The sequence below is a fragment of the Epinephelus moara genome, chromosome 7 (assembly GCF_006386435.1).
Source record: "Epinephelus moara isolate mb chromosome 7, YSFRI_EMoa_1.0, whole genome shotgun sequence".
In the NCBI taxonomy this organism is placed as follows: domain Eukaryota; kingdom Metazoa; phylum Chordata; class Actinopteri; order Perciformes; family Serranidae; genus Epinephelus; species Epinephelus moara.
In genome coordinates, this window is record NC_065512.1 from 30,682,040 (window position 1) to 30,698,605 (window position 16,566).

At 39.5% G+C, this 16,566-nt stretch overlaps 1 protein-coding gene across 1 annotated transcript in view; it reads right to left on the reverse strand.

Moving 5' to 3' along the window:
• Positions 1 to 3,628: 3,628 nt before the first annotated feature.
• LOC126393142 (transmembrane protein 163-like) overlaps positions 3,629 to 16,566 on the reverse strand; it is an 86,520-nt gene continuing 73,582 nt past the window's right edge. The window contains exons 6-8 of the mRNA XM_050049032.1: positions 11,257 to 11,368; positions 8,406 to 8,547; positions 3,629 to 8,186 (exon numbers count right to left, since the gene is read on the reverse strand). Of these exons, the coding sequence (XP_049904989.1) occupies positions 8,126 to 8,186; positions 8,406 to 8,547; positions 11,257 to 11,368 (315 nt within the window). The 3' untranslated portion in view covers positions 3,629 to 8,125. The remainder of the gene's footprint in view (positions 8,187 to 8,405; positions 8,548 to 11,256; positions 11,369 to 16,566) is intronic.

Consider the following 16,566-nt stretch of genomic DNA (forward strand, 5'->3'; position numbering starts at 1 on the left):
AAGCCTCAGATGGTTTCACACTGAAGTATTGACACTGGACCTTTGTGCAAAGTTTGGTTTATTTTCAAGCATGAGAAGGCAGATTTTCTAGCAGAAAAAAGACGTGAAGATGCTGCACAGTGATCAGTCACGCTCAGGCAATTTTAAGCAATAAGCTGGAGCACAAGAAAATGATTACATTGCAATGTGGATTCTGCACCAGTTGAGGCTCTAACCTACAACCTCTGGAACCTAAGATGGTCATCTACCACTCTGAGCTAATTGGCAAGTAGCAACTCAACAGTGGCTTCACAAATTGAGTAAGCCATTCACTGTTGTGTAGGAAAGCAGCCATCTGTGCATGGAAAGGCAGATTTGAAACCACTGTAAAAAATTCAGTTATTAAGACAAAAATCTGAAAATACACATATTGCATCTAGACAGCATGGAGATGTTGGTAATTTGTTTGTAACAATGATTGATTTGCTCCATAAGTGAAAAACTGATGTTTAAAATTGCCATTTTTATATTGACTCCAATTGTTCACATTAGAGCAAAATTCAAAATGCTGTCAAAAATTCAGTTTTTGAGATAAAATTCTGAAATTTGCCAAACATCATCTACCATGACTCTAGAATTTTGTCATTTTTTTTCATGAACATTGAAGATTTATTTAGCAAGAATTTGCATGAGCCAATCTACCAATCGAAAGATCAGCGGTTCAATCTCCGGCTCCTCCAGTCTGCATGTCGAAGCGTCCTTGAGCAAGATAATGAACCCCATGTTGCTCCCGATGGCTGTTCCATCGGTGTGTCAGTGTGTTAAAACTCAGTAGCAGATGGCACCTTGTATGGTAGCCTCGGCCACCACTGTATGAATGTGTGTGTGGATGGGTGAATGTGACTCGTAGTGTAAAAAGCACTTTGAGTGGTCGGATGACTCAAAAGGTGCTATACAAGTGCAAGTCAATTTACATTGGGTACGTCCCAAGTCTCTTATTTTATACTGCTAACTCCTAACTCCTTACTTGAACCGGAAGTCGTTCGAGGTCCGCCATCTTTAAGGCTGTCTCATGTCTCTTATTCCTGCCAGTAAGGAGTTAGCGTTAGGCGTTAGGAGGGATAGGTGCGATGAGTAAGGTAACACAAGAGGTTCCTAACAGGAAGTCTTTTTCAGCTTGAGGCCCTGACGTATAAATACCCGCCATCTACATCTGGCTTATTTGAACGAGATGGCGGAGAAACAGCGCAAGTGTACCCATTACATGCATTCTTTGCAATGAAACGCTGTCATTCACATGCCTACGTGACTACAAAGAGTAACGTTAATGATATTTCGTGCAAGGCTGTCATGTTGTAATTAAGTTTATTTCATTCACAACCTGTTGCGTTGTTCAGCGGACTGTCGGTGATGTGTGGCTGTTAAATGTGCAGCTGCTCATGTCCAGAACCACACGAACACACACACACACACACACACACACATTTGCCCATCATTAATTATCCTGCATGTCATGTAAGTGGAATAATGTTTAATAGCCTGTAGGTAATATTAATTATTAATATTAATATTAATTAATATTATTACTTTCATTAATGTTGTTGTAAGCTACTGTCATTACCGTCTGTCCTGCATCTCTCTCTGGCTCTGGCTCTCTCTCTTTCTGTCTCATTGTGTCATACGGATTACTGTTAATTTATCATGTTGATCTGTTCTGTACGGCATCTATTGCACGTCTGTCCGTCCAGTGGATATATATAATGTGACTTGGGATGTATGCTGGCTCCGTTATGCAGCAGATCCAGTTGTGTCGCCGTCATCAGAAAAGGACGTCGCTTTACGTGACGCTTCAGAGTAAGGCCGTCTCATGTCTCTTATCAGCAATCCTCGCTCCTCACTCCTAACTCCTGACTCCTTGCATGTTTTCCTAAGTGGGAGGGACTAAACAGTTAGGTAAGGTGGCTAGGTTAGGTGGTTAGCAGTAAATTTAAGGGACTTGGGACGCACCCATTGTCTTGCCAGAGCAGTGAGAGTGCAGGCCTGGGATGATGATGCAAAGCTGTGATATAGAATTAGGGCAGGTGAGATAACATACTGAATTGAGAAATGTTTTATCATTATAAAATGTACTAGGCTTTGACAGTCTATGAAGAATAATTCCCTGCCAAATATATGCAATGCCTGCTATTCAACTGTTTACACAGTTATGTACACAGTATTCTGCATGTGTAGAGAAAGGTTTAAAGACTCTGCAGGGTCAGTATAATGAGTTGCTCTTCAAGGACTTCACACTAGTCTTAACACTTGAAACACATATATAACAATCTTATATTCAGGTATTCACATAGCCAATGTCTGTAATGCAGAATTCTCATATTATAATGAAAAAGTATTCTATATACCTTATGTGGCATTTACAATGACTGTGACACTTGATGCAACATGATTTGTCTTTTGCTTATGCCACAACAGGCACAGTAACTGTAATCCAAAGCTTTTTGATTCAGGGTCAAACCATGCCTACTTTAAAGGTGGAAACTGCTCAGCTTCATTCCACATAAAAATGTTACCAGTGCATCATTCATGCTGTAACCACTGATGATTACACCAAAAAGAGTTCCCATGACCACAATACTATACACTACATATAAACAATACTAGGTTAAAGAAATAGTTAATTTGATTGAAAAGTAAAGTGTAAAAACGTCACCTCTTCAGGGGATTTATGTGGCTGACTATTCTCTAGCTGGGCACAGTAACTTCCTGGAGTCTCATCATCAACATGAGGTTGCCCTACAACCAGCAGAGACTCTGTGAAACTGCAGCTAAGGCCATCAAATACCAAGGCTTTGTTGTGCCCCTTGGCATTTGATAGGGACACACAAGGCACCCTTTACTGTATCTATGTGATCCACAGCTAAATCACATTGTAGCACGAGATAAATGTTGTGAAAAGGTCGCAGGTAGCTTTAGGCAACAAAACTACTTGGTAAGGTTTAGAAAAAAGTTCACATTTTGTGTTGAAATGGGTACGTTTGTTACAATAATTTGCATAATGTTATGTTTTGGTTTTACACAGGACACAAACTGTGGTCTCGTGGGTGAAAGTCTGTTTTTTTTTTACCCATCCACCTCCCCTCCCTCTCACCCTACGCAGACTTTCTTGCTCTTTATACTACATCAGCTATGTATGAGTTTTGCTGCAGATGGGTTTACATTGGAGTTAGTTGAAAGCCCAGTGGGTCTCCTAAAGATACTAAAGGATGCCTTTGGCAGCAATATCACACATAGAGGGGCATGAAAAAGCATTGGTATTTAATGACCTAGGAATGAAAACGGGCAGGAAGTTAACAAGTTATCCAAGCCTCCAGTCTTTGTGCTAAGCTAAGCTCATCTAGCTGGCTTCTGGCAGTAGCTTCATGTTTTTTGTACAGACATGAGTGGTAGTACATTTTTTGTACATTTTTTTGTATTTTCTAACTTAGGTTTACCATATAGACACAGCGGCTGATTGTTCACGATGAAAGAAACTATGCAATTGTTAAAATTACATCCTTGTGCCCATTAAATGTGTGATCTCAGTTTTAGAAAAAACAGTTGTGTGGTTGAGAAGGAAAAAGAAAACATGCCTCAACATTAAGCAGGATAAAACTTTATTAATCAATAAAACTTTGCTCTTTGACAAAGAGATACCTCATAGTTCTTTTACATAAATAAATGGTGTTTACATTGTCTGTAATACCACTGATGTCATTACTGTACAAACAGACAAACAATAATTCTGTTACAGTCAGATTTATTGGAAATACAGTTACATCTTTGTATGTTTGGTTGTGTTTGTGTGTGTGTGTGTGTGTGCGTGCATGCATGTTTGGCTGCAATGCACTTGTAACCACTGAAGCTGTAAGGGTTTTTACGCACCCATGCAAAGCCTATCGCAACAGAGAAGTGGTTAGTATTGCCATCATAATTTAATGAAATCAAGGCAGATGAATGGTTTGATGCCTCTTCTGGGGCGATAATAATAATAAGTCTATTCATCCATACAAGTATAATTTAATGATACACATGTCAGAAGAGATGACTGATATTTCAGTGATTTGGCACAGTTCATCAAGCTGCAGAATCTGACGTTTCTGAGCTGTCTCAATGGAACAATGAAGTGGTTTCAAATATCATACCATCTGTCAAATGAATAGAGGTTTTGTGTTTGTGCAAATACATGGTCAGAGATAATTTCTTCACAAACCTCTATATGTATTTAAGTGAGAGTTGAGTGTGAGGGTTAAAACATTTAACTGAGCATTGAAGAAATCATGATAGACGAATAAAAGGCAACCACGTCTCTGGTGATCATAGAATTAAGGTTATATTCATTATACTTTTAGTTTTGGTATTCAGCTGTTGCACTAACCCAGTGATTTTCAGCCAGTGCAGCAGCTTCAAGGATCACCCATTACTAAGGTGTGAAAGGGGGGCCAGGGCCACAATCACAGCACCTGGACCTAAATTTCATGTAGCATGAATGTGCACAAGAGAAGTGGCATGGAAATAAACAAAGTGCAAAGAAGAGAGGTAGAAAGGATTTTGTTGCCCAGATCAAAATGGTCTCCAGTTTATCCAAACACAACATAGCTAACAATATGAGCTAGTAATGCATACCGTTACTAAGAGTTATTATGAGTTTGTTCTGTGCCTTATGTGGTGGTTATTAGCATGTAAACACTGTGCGTTGCTAGTAAAAGTCATTGTAAAGATTGTCTTCTATGCATCAGAGGGGAAACATTACAAATCAGTGTGCTGTTGGTGAGTTGAAGTGGTGTGAGCTGATTCACACCTTCAGTTTATAGCTAATCCTTACTCTTCACACAACGAAACTAACGATAATACCAAGAATTTTGCACCTTGTCTAGTATGTCAACTGAGAGCTGATAATTACAGTGTAGAGTGGATGTAGGTGCCCTCAGAATTACAGTCCGAGGCTTTCTTACTGTCTTCAGTCTGAGATAAATTTAGACTCTCCCTCGGATCCAGTGCACTGAATAGTAATTACAGCTCTTGTCATGTGGCCTTCTACCACAGGGGGGCGTACAAGCACCGTGGATCCACATTTACAGGACGAAACCAGGCCACAGTCATGTATAGTGTACAGCAGTGACACTCAACTTCCAGCTGGGATGGCCCACTGACCATTTTTAATTCACAATGGAAATAAACTGATTGATTCACACTTTTTGTACTTTGAATGTGCCAGGGGAAGATCCCCCAGATTCCCCCCAATAAAGGTCCAGGCTTGGCCCCAGATGTCCTCAAATCCTGGAAATACTCTTGTGTACACCTGACTTTCGGGTGTTGCTTCGACTGGATTTGCCTCTTGGCAATGATGAGTGAGGACAGCTTATGTCAAAAGGTTGCAAACAAGCAAATCAGTTATTATATATACTCATGAATATTAATGTTTGTTTATTATTTGACCCTTGGCCTCCTGTCATTTTGCAAAAATGGCCCCCAGGCAGAGCAAGCTGAGTATCCCTGGTGTACAGTTTACCTCACTTTAGATAGTGAAAATGTATTTTTGGTCATGGGTAGTAAGTTCATTCACTATCTGTACGTGTTTGTGCAAAACACATCTATGAATGATTTATATTAATGTGTTTTCATTTTGAATAATCTTCATAGATTTGTAGAAAACCAATCTAACAACTGAATTCATTAACCTAACTGCTCATTTCAAGGTGTTTCTGTTGCTTCTTCCGAGAGAATGACGAGGAAGGTATTACTCAATTTAACTAATTACACATGATTCACTTAAATGTTTCTCTAAAAACTTTTTGGGAGATTTTACGTCTGAGCTTATGATACCCACTTAAGTTCAGTAAAAATAACACTGATTTGTGCCACCAGGAAAATTGCAAATGTCATTTTCAGCATGTAAAATATTCATTTGACAGCTTCTAATAAATGATAAAGGAGCCTCGGACAACGCTGTCAGATTCCACCTACATCCAGTCTGAGATTTTCCCTTACAGTGCAAAAATGTACAGTAAGACTTATTTCATTTCACCAATAATCTACAGTAATATGTAAAACAACATTTACAGTATAAGCAGTATAGAGTAAACATGTTTAACTATATGCAACATTGATCATCCTGTACTTTAACTATATGCTGTCTACTCCAAAAAGCCTATAATGTTGGCCATAAAGTACTACGACTATATCTGCGACTTTTTGTTACTGATGCACCTGAACAGTGTAATAAACATATTTACAGACTGTGTGGTTTGTATTTACATTCTGTTCATTGCACATAATAATGGATGGTAACAATGGCGACATGCAGAACAAATGAGTCATAAGCAGGTATGCAGACATAGGGGAGAAAACTATCCGTCTTTGCAAATGACATGCAATTAAAAATTATATTCCCACAGGCTGCTTTGTCTTGGTCATTGTGCTTTGTTTCATCTTGAGTTTGAGACTTCATCTTATAGAACTTTTCAGGTGAACTTTGAAATCAAAACAAGTAAATAAAAAGAATCAAACATGAATAAAATAATATATCTCAAGTGGATTAAGTACAATATTTCAGGAGAAAATGATAAATAATAGAATTAAGGTAAATAGTACCAGAGATTTTCCTGAAGAGTTGAGTGCTTTTACATCTACTAATTATCAAAAACAAAAACATATTACGAAATTTTTCCACCTTACCCTTAAAAAACTTTAATTTTATTACTATTTTTCAGTTGTAAGCTATTAGTGGGTAAAACTTTGTCAAAGTAAATTTCAAGTAAAAAACAAAAGATACTGAATGTATTTCAGTAAATAACTGACAGGTATGTGTGTCTGTAAACAAATCAAAAGATATGTACAGTATATGGCAATGAAACATATCAGATACAGCAGTTAAGACAAAACAGGCCCTCAAATAATTTCTTAGTTTGTAATTACCCATTGTGCTAAACTGTCAGCAACAAACACCTGCGTATGAAGGAAAGTTGGCTAATTTGTGCTTGGATACATTACATACATTACAGAAGGCTATGCAATGTAAATAAATAACTTGTGCACTTTAGGCTTACAGCCCCCGTATGGCAAATGTTTGTCCTTAGTGTCTCCTGTGCTCTGCTGTTTGCTTTTAGTTGTAGAGTTTCTAGATCAAGGCTGACCTCACCTGACCATTCGCTGATGCTTTTCACCTTTTGGACAAAGCAGCATTTGCTGACTCAGTATGGCTCATATGCTCTCTTTCCTCTGCTGTCCAGGTCCTCTCTTCCTTTCTCAGCAACAAATTAGAATGGATAGTGTCTGCTTTGGGAGGAGGCTGGTGAGGTTTGGACAGGAACTCTCTATCTGATTTAGGAAAGGAATATCTGTACTGAACAATAACTAGAATAATAATACAATTACTGAGCAGTCCTCAGCTTAACTTGGAGATTGTATTCTTAACTAAGATAGAACAGGGATACAAAGTGGTTCTTAAAAAGCTAATTACATGTTTACTCAAGTAAATTACATGGGGAAACATACTGTGTTTTGTATGTGTTTACACCTCATTTAAGAAAACTCTACACAATTTGAAACATTTCAATTTTGACCCAATATGCCCACCATGACAATAGCTGAACCACAAGGACAAATCAATATGCTTTAGTTTCCTGCAGGTGAAAACTGTGATGATGTGAATTGTGCCATTTAAACAGCAACTATCTCCCAGTCAAACAAATCCAAGGCCCCTGCTGGCAAACAGGAGTCTCAGCTCTTGGGTCTTTTCCTTATTCTAGGTGTAACATTTAAACCCATGGTTTCATGAACAAAAAGTGAAGTAAATCGGGGAAAAAGAAGGATTTAACTTGAAGTGTTTCCTCTCCAGGATGTGGTCCTCAATCATGTCCTTTTCCCTCAAAGTCTCTCAGTTGTGTGTGCATGCATGTGTGTTTGTCTGAATGTATGAATGTACTATGTACAGTATATACAGCACGTGTGCATATTCATGTGTATGAGAACATGTATGTGCTGCATATGCAGGCGAAATGTGTATTGAGGTGTGTATGAAAGACAGAGAGAAGAGGGTGGAGGGCAGGAGGCAGCCAGGTGTGTGGACGTGTGTGTTTGAACCTGCTCGTCTGGTCGATCCACAATCTCACTCAAAGCGTTCGTAGTTCCTTGTCTGTCTCACACGGGGCACCATGTCCTTCAGGAGTCTGTGGACATGGAAACAAGATCTCATTGGTAAGTATGTAAATGTGCAGAAATAAGTTCTGCAAGGTGTCTCGGCCTGTTTTGGCACTTAGAACACCAGACAGTACAGAGCTGTCGAGTTGACATGTGAATGTGGCATTACTGGAATTTGGATCAACCTAATAGAAATGATCTGAAATCAGTAGGTCAAAGAAATGAAGGCTGATGGTTTTCTATCTTACTTGATGCCATATGCCAAAATGATGAGTCCGATGAGAACTCCGATGGTGCCATCCAGAAACCAGACGTCAGCATGGTGCTTGAAGACTTCGGCACTGATCAAGATGGAAAATCCCATGATTGAACCGACCAGAGAGTTAAACCCTGAAAAACACAAACATGGGGACAATGTCATGTCTTTTTACGCGTTCTGTGTCTGAGTAACATAGTAATTTCAGATGCCCAGACTTAAATACGCTTTATCAATCCCGAGTTATATGCAGTATTTGAACATAGTAATCTGTTTCTGATCTGTTAGGTCTTTTGGTGTCAAAGGGATAGTTTGACATTTTAGTTGATTCACTCATTTACTCTTTTGCTGAGAGGCAGATGGAAATATTTATGCCACTGTTGTGTCTGTGCAGTAAATGTGAAGATACAGCCAATAGTCTGTAAACTTAGCTTATATGATGAAGACTGGAAATAGGGGGAAACAGCTAGCCTGACTCTGTTTAAAACAAAATCCTCAAATACTTACGTTTGGTTTGTAGCTCTGCACAGCAGACTATGGCGCCCTAGGCAACCCTCTAGTGTCAGTTTTGGATGGTCAGTGATGGTGTGTAAGTTTCCCCTTGTTGTTCCCCTCTTTTTCAAAAACTTCCATGTTCACTGGAAATGCACAGTTTCTACATGTTACATGCATCCAGTCTCTTTTCAAAATCAACTTCTACTGCAGGTTTACCCTGCTTTTACGTTTACTTAGTTGAGTTAACAAGTACTTGGTTTGGTTCAGAAAAACAATCATGGTTTGGAGTAAAATAAGTAAGTGTGTACTTACATTCAATAACAACAAGCACTAACATAATGCTACATACTGTATAATGCAGTGTAATAAACTCAGTGTTTACTTTGGTTTCAAAGCGGACACGAACAGCAGTCTGCTGAGTGAAAGTCCTGTGTTTGACCTGCCCATCCACCCTGACATCATCCCTACACGGACTTTCTTGTTTCTCATGCAGACACTAAAGGGTCCCTCAGTGCGTGGTATAAGATGTTGAGGACCGCTGACCAAGTGCCAGTAGTGACAAGTTAGAAGTGAGAACGGGTTGGTCCTGGACTTTATTTTTTTTGGCCAGGCCCAGTGAATCCTGGAGTTCTATCGTCACCATGCGGGTGCCAGGTATCCAGCTTTAGAGGACCTAGGTGGATTTTTTGTACAGAGCCTACCTGTTTCCCCGCCTATCTGTCTTTATGCCAAGCTAAGCTCTCCAACTTCTGGCTGTTTCGGTTCATATTTACTCTACAGACATGAGAGTGGTATCAGTTCTCTCGTGGAACTTTTGGCAAGAAAGCAAATAAGCATACTTCCCACAATGTGGGATCCCTTTTCAGACCACAATGGTGTCAGAAAGGGAACATTCACTAGTGTTTTTTGAAACTCTCAAATATAGATGGATATAAATACTTTGTAATTGTTGAATACATCTAATCAATTAAAGTATTTGAGTCACCAAGTTTTTTTTTGTTGTTTTTGTTTTTTAATAATTACATTTCTCCTTGTATGAATTCCAGCGCAGTGGGTTATTGTCTCGCCTGCAGTAAGTGTATAGTCTTGTGGGAAATAAATCCGGTCTCTGAGAACAGCAACCTCAGGTTTATTGGATTGATGCCCTGTGCGTTCTGAGACCTGGGGATAGCAGTGTGCAGTGTGTGTGTGTGTGTGTGTGTTTTCTGTGCTTTTGTTCTTGTGTGCATGTGTCTATGATCAGCCAATGGGTCATAACCTATTAGTCCTTTCAATTCAGTTGTGAGAGCAACTTTCTCTCACACAGAAAGATTCATACACACACATACTGTTTTGAGGCCTTGATTTTTATGCGTTGGATCAGTTACTTCACAGATTAAGACTTTGAAGGCCTATGATGAGCATATGGATGTGATGCAATGTTATACGGTGAATCAAACTACCCAACAGCATATAAAATAATAACATGAGCTCCATTTGGACCAGCTAAAACACTGAAATGACTCTGACAAGTAAATGCACAGTAAGAATAACTCAATAACAATATATAGTAATAAAACTGACAGAGGGCATTTTGGTGCATAAGAGTATTTCTAGCTTTGATACTGCTGATATTACTGATGTACTGTTCTACTTCTAGGGATCTGAATACATCTACCACTTATTACCATCTACCTACTTTCAAACTTATTTTCTTCAGCAGAAATCATTTTTTGTTGGTCTCCCTGAAACCAACATGTTTTTTACATGACAGTCAGTTTTGTAACAATTTAGGTTGAACTACAGGAGAGACACAGACACTGATCATCAACATTGAGAGGCCAAAGAAATGACTAATGATAAACACAAGATCATTTTGCCGGTCATTAAGAGAGTAAAATACTGTTTCCTATTGCCTTTCTGTAGCCATTTGTGAGCTACGTTAAGATCTCTTATATTAGTGTGCTATTCATTTATTTATATTCAACTATGTGTGTGTGTGTGTGTGTGTGTGTGTGTGTGTGTGCGTGTGTGTGTGTGAGTGTTTAAGTGTGTGTGGCGTTAGAAAACACACAGTCATTTCACATCATGTCGCTAGACCGCATCACGTAAATTTCATGTCAACCAGATGATCTTTATCACATACTATAAGGCTGACTTCCACTTGTCAGTAGGTGGCGCTATGACTCTGAGTTAATAAGAGCATGTAGATGTCATCGGGCCTGGATTCTTATCCACCACGTGAAATTTAGGCCAGATGGGACGACATAAAGTCAAGTTACAACAGCTTCCTGTGTCATGTTAAAACATTGAAATTTAAGCGTGTGTGTGTGTGTGTGTGTGTGTGTGTGTGTGTGTGTGTACCCTACCATCAGTGATGAGTGCCCGGCTAGTCAGCACTCTTCCCAGCATGAACTTGGCTACAGCCAACACAGCACATGTGAGCCCGCTCACTATAGACACACTGTAGAGGAAGTCATCCTACAGAAAGAAGATAGAATAGTAGATTTTTCATATAATACTGTGGGTTGTGTTAAACCATGTGTGTTTAGAGATACATCATACAAACGAATTGAGAAAAAGCTACACACAGTATCTGTAAAACAAACACTAAAAAGCCACAAACATCTCAGTCAGACAGAATGACCCACAAAGCTTTTGTCAGCTCAGCCATTAATAATAAATATACAGGCTTGTCTTGGTGCATCAACCCAAGGTCATTCAGATGCATGCCTCTAAGTGATGTGAGGGTCCGGTGTTTTCAACTTAAGTCTCAAACAGACTCAGCAAAAACCAGCACTTGACCCCAGAGTGTCTCTCTATCAGCTTTAATTGGGCCAACAGGGGGGAGAGAGACAGAGACAAGTTGGAGAGAAAAAGAAATGAGCAACTGGGACAATAAGAGACACATGAGAGAAAAATCAGACTTTACCTTTCTTCTCCAGACATTTAGTCAGGGCTATTTATAATGTACTTGGATAAAATTAGGCTCTGCTACCAACCCACCAACCAGCATATATAGAAATTATTAGTGTGTGGGGCTCCACTCACACAAACAGATGTAATAGGCCTTTTTTTAACGGCAGACATTTTGATGGACTGATAGTAGGAAATGCACAGGCATCACTTGTGACATTAATGATGACTCTGTTCTGTACCAACAAGTCCTCCGACCAATACGACCATATAGCGCATATGTTTCTACCCCCTGAATATGACCCACAGGAGCCCTTCCTAAATTATTGCTCCTACAGCTGGACAACACAACACCTCATAGATGACCATTAACAGTTGCAATTTCACACACGTTGTAAGCACTGTCAAACAGACACATTTGCATGAAAACCACTTGGGAAGGTTTCCTCCTTTGCTCCTGGAAATAAATACGATGGCCACGAGAGGTTGCAGCCTTCGAAAAAACATAAATATAAGTCTGCTTGTAAAAGTAAACTATGTGGTCATATTTTGGAGGAGGGCAGTTTGTTCTGTTCAAGTGTCCCTGTAAGCCTTGGCATCGTGACGTTGAGCCATCATGCACAATACCAGGACCCAATGGATGGAATTCTACCATCACTGAATTTACATGCTCATAAATGAAATTGGAAATATGAAAACAGAAAGGTAAAATAGAAGTTAAGGGTTGTTTTCTTATCTGAACTTTTCTTTCAATGTCCTCTTTGCAAAGAGTTCGTATACAAGTGCTAATTTTGGCCTAATGCGTCAGTAATCTGTCTTTACCCCTTCATATGTTGCGTTGCGTCCATCTGTTGGACTGAATGGTGAAGTTGTAGACATGAATTACTAACATCAGACCTAATAATAGTATGTGTTTATTCAAGGCACTACACACTCATGGTCCACCCACACAGGTGCTTTCACTTAATTTGCCTGATTAGACTCTTTAGGACTGTGTGGGCCGGTAAAGACTGTGCTTAACTGACATCTAATTTTGTTACACCTTTTTATTCCTATTGGTTAATGGATCTTGGTGAATTTGTGTAATTCCAGTGTAGATCCAGGCACCAACTGATTGAGTGTGGGTGCGAAGGAACGTCAAGAGTGAAATAAGCCTTTTTCTCAGACAATATTTTGACAAGTCTGAGTGGGAAAGGCACAGGTGTAAATAAGAACAATAACTGAAGCAGCTAAATGCATTTTAGCTGCACCAGGTATTGTTCATGTTCATGCTGGCTCAACGTCACACTGTCATAGCCTACTGGATGTAATTTCATTAGTCACACCTGTGCTTTTCCTACTCTAAGTCAGTTAAAATGCCCCTGCATAGTAGATATTCAATGGTTTACTACGGTCATAACATCATGGACGGCTGTAGAGTTGCACAATGGCAACTTTCCCTATGAGGGCATTACAGTGCATACACTTCACACTCAGCATTTAGACACTAAAGTATGGGTCAGGGTAAATAGTGTGGGCTATATAGTAAACAGGAAGTGATTTCAGACAGTCTTAGTCCACTCCCGTGGTTTTTAATGATACAATAACAGTAAGAAGCATTCTGATTCTATTTCTCTCTCTATGACACACACACACACACACACACACACACACTTGCTTGTAGTTTGAGCTCTTGATTGCTGGCCAGCTAATAACTTGTTAATCCCTTGCACCCGTTATACTCCCATTTACTTGAATTAGATGGAGGCAGAATAAGAACAAGCTGTTCTAAGTGAGAGCACTGTTTTGAAAAGATGGCTACACTGTAGTTTGCACAGAATCTACATAAGAAAGCAGATTTTAATATAAAGTTAAATCGTCATCAGATGATGGCCAATCGGTTGCAAGATTAAATTTCAACCAATGTGCTCCGCCTCTCCACACAGACTGTTTACCTGGCGCTCAAATATAACTGGTCAATACTACTTAGACAACAAACAAGCTACAGATGGAAACCAAAATGCTTCTGATAACAAATCTTTTCCTGTTGCCTACAGATTCTGCATACATATGCAGATGTCTGTTTATAGAGATTAATCCTTTATTGGCTGCTTCTGCACGTGTTCAGTGTCTCTCAGTAATCAACAATATCCTCTCTGCTTCACAGTATTATGGAATATGCTGTCCACGCTGTATATGTACTGTACTGATTTCAGTAGACCGAAAGAGGCAGTAAAGGCAGCCCTGTCAGCTCTTTACAGATGATTTAGATTGGTGAGCGTTATTTCATTTACAGAGATCAAAATCAAAGAACAAACTGTGAAAAAGCCAGTTTACTGTAAGTGTGTCACTGCATGCATGTACTGTATGTATTTGCTACATCAGTGTGTTTTGCCCTCCGTCCAGCACAGAAGCAGGGAGAGCCAATCTCAGCTCTCTGTGTTTAATCAGGCACTAGACACAGACAGCCCGCTATGAGAGCAGCGACCCAGGACGTGATGCGAATCAGGATTCCTGATTTTCTCCACCCTCTGTCCGCTCAATGTGATTTTACAGCCCAATACTTCAAGGTAGCGACATTTTACAGTATTTGCACTGTATTGCTGCTGTCATCTTCTGGATGTTACTTTTACACGTGAACAGGAAAATCTCTCAGAGGAAGAAATCAGAGAAGTGTTAAGCGAGAAACATCAAATTCAGCCTGCAGATTTCCCTCTAAAATGTCCATTTTCTTTTTCTTTTCGTAATCTCTATCTGGCTCCTTCAGTCACGCACGCTGTCCTGCAGACACGCACAAACAGAGCACATAAACAGATCACTGCTGGTGTGAAAAATCACCTCTGACTTCTCTTAGATGAAGACTTCAATGAACAAGACCCACAGGTTGATACAGAGAGGATAAGAATGGTGAAAATAAGAGTCTGAAAACAATAAAGCAGTGAAGACAGACATGCTAATGGAGGCAGACAGACTAGGTGAGCTTGTGGGGAGAGGTTAGAGAAAGATTCTGGGTATAATGATGGAAGAGGGTGACGGAAACAGTGAATGATATGGGCTATGGAGGGAGGGGATAGAGAGAGAGGGGAAAAAGATAATGAATGTGGTGGTGGTGGTGGTGAGAGAATAAAGTAGAGAGAGAGAGACCGGATAAATGAGACAGAGAATGAGATGAGACTATCCTTTAAACTCCTGCAGTTACAAAATTCAGCAGAACCAAGTAGCCAGTCAAAGTATCTCACATAGAATGACAGATTACTCTCAAACAAACTGATAATCGATCTGATGTAAGTTAAGACAGAGAGCGTCAGAGCCCAAGAAAGATAAGATACAGTACAAGGAAGAAAGCGGGAGAGAGAGAATGTCAAAGAGACAGACGGTGGTAATAGGCGCTTGCTGGTGTCAGGAAGCTCCTCTGAGACCTAACACCCCCAGTTTCTATTAACATAATGGCACTGGAGCATCAAACGCAGTCTGCGGAATAGCTGCTGCCCTCAACCTGCTTCTCCACCGGTTCTAGTCTCTTGGCTTTTCATTTGTGGTCAAAGGGGCTTCAATGACTCATTTTTTACACCATCAAACACGCACTTAAAAATGATCAAGAAGACATATACCTGGTTTGTCTAGTACAGATATTTATACACCAGAGCGCTCTATATTTATCCTTCCTTCAAATCTTGTTATATGCACATGAATACAAACACTTTGTCTTTTTGTTTTCTTATTATACCTATATCTGCTTTATATCTGTTGGATAGAATTAGGCTCTGCTACCAACCCACCAACCAGCATATATAGAAATTATTCGTGTGGGGCTCCACTCACACACAACAGATGTAATAGGCCTTTTTTTAACAAAAGACATTTTGATGGATTGATAGTAGGAAATGCACTTGTGACATTACTGATGGCTCTGTTCTATTCTAACAAGTCCTCCAGCCAATACGACCACATAGTTAATTTGTTACTACTCTCTGAATATGACCCACAGGAGCGTTTCCTAAATTATCGCCCCTACTGCTGCACAACACAACACGTAATAGATGACCATTAACAGTCACAGTTTAACACACGTTCTTAGCGCTATGAAACGACCACAGTTGCATCAAAATTACGTGAGATGGTTTCCTACTTTGCTCCCGTAATTAATACAATGGCCACAAGAGGTTGCAGCCTTACAAAAAGCATAAATATGGGTCTGCTTGTAAAGGTAAACTATGTGGTTGTATTTTGGAGGGGGACAGTCTCTTTTATTCAAGTGTCCCTTGGGAGCCATCATGCACAATACTAGGACCCAAAAACTGATGCAGCATAATGGAATTCAGCCATCACTGACATTATATACGCATAAATTAAATTGAAAATGCAAAAAACAAAAAGGTAAAACAGAAATGTTTTTTTTTTTCTCATCTGAACTTTTCTCTCAGTGTTCTCTTTGCAAAGAGTTCTTATACTAGTGCTAATTTTGGCCTTATGCAGCAGTAATCTGTCTTGGTCCCTTCATATGTTGCGTTGCTTCCATCTGTTGTACTGAATGGTGAAGTTGTAGACATGAATAACTAACATCAGGCCTATTAATAGTACTCCTTATCTACTAGTACTCTTTATCTATTAATATCTAATATCTCCTCTTTATCTGTTATTTCTCACGTTGTTAAATATATTGTCAAAATTCTGGATATCAATTATCCTTTTTCTAAAAGGTGTATGTGAAAGTCTTCTAAACAACTGGACTCTTGCTACCTGAAGCACAAGTGTGTTCAAACAGAAGACAAGGCAAAATTTAG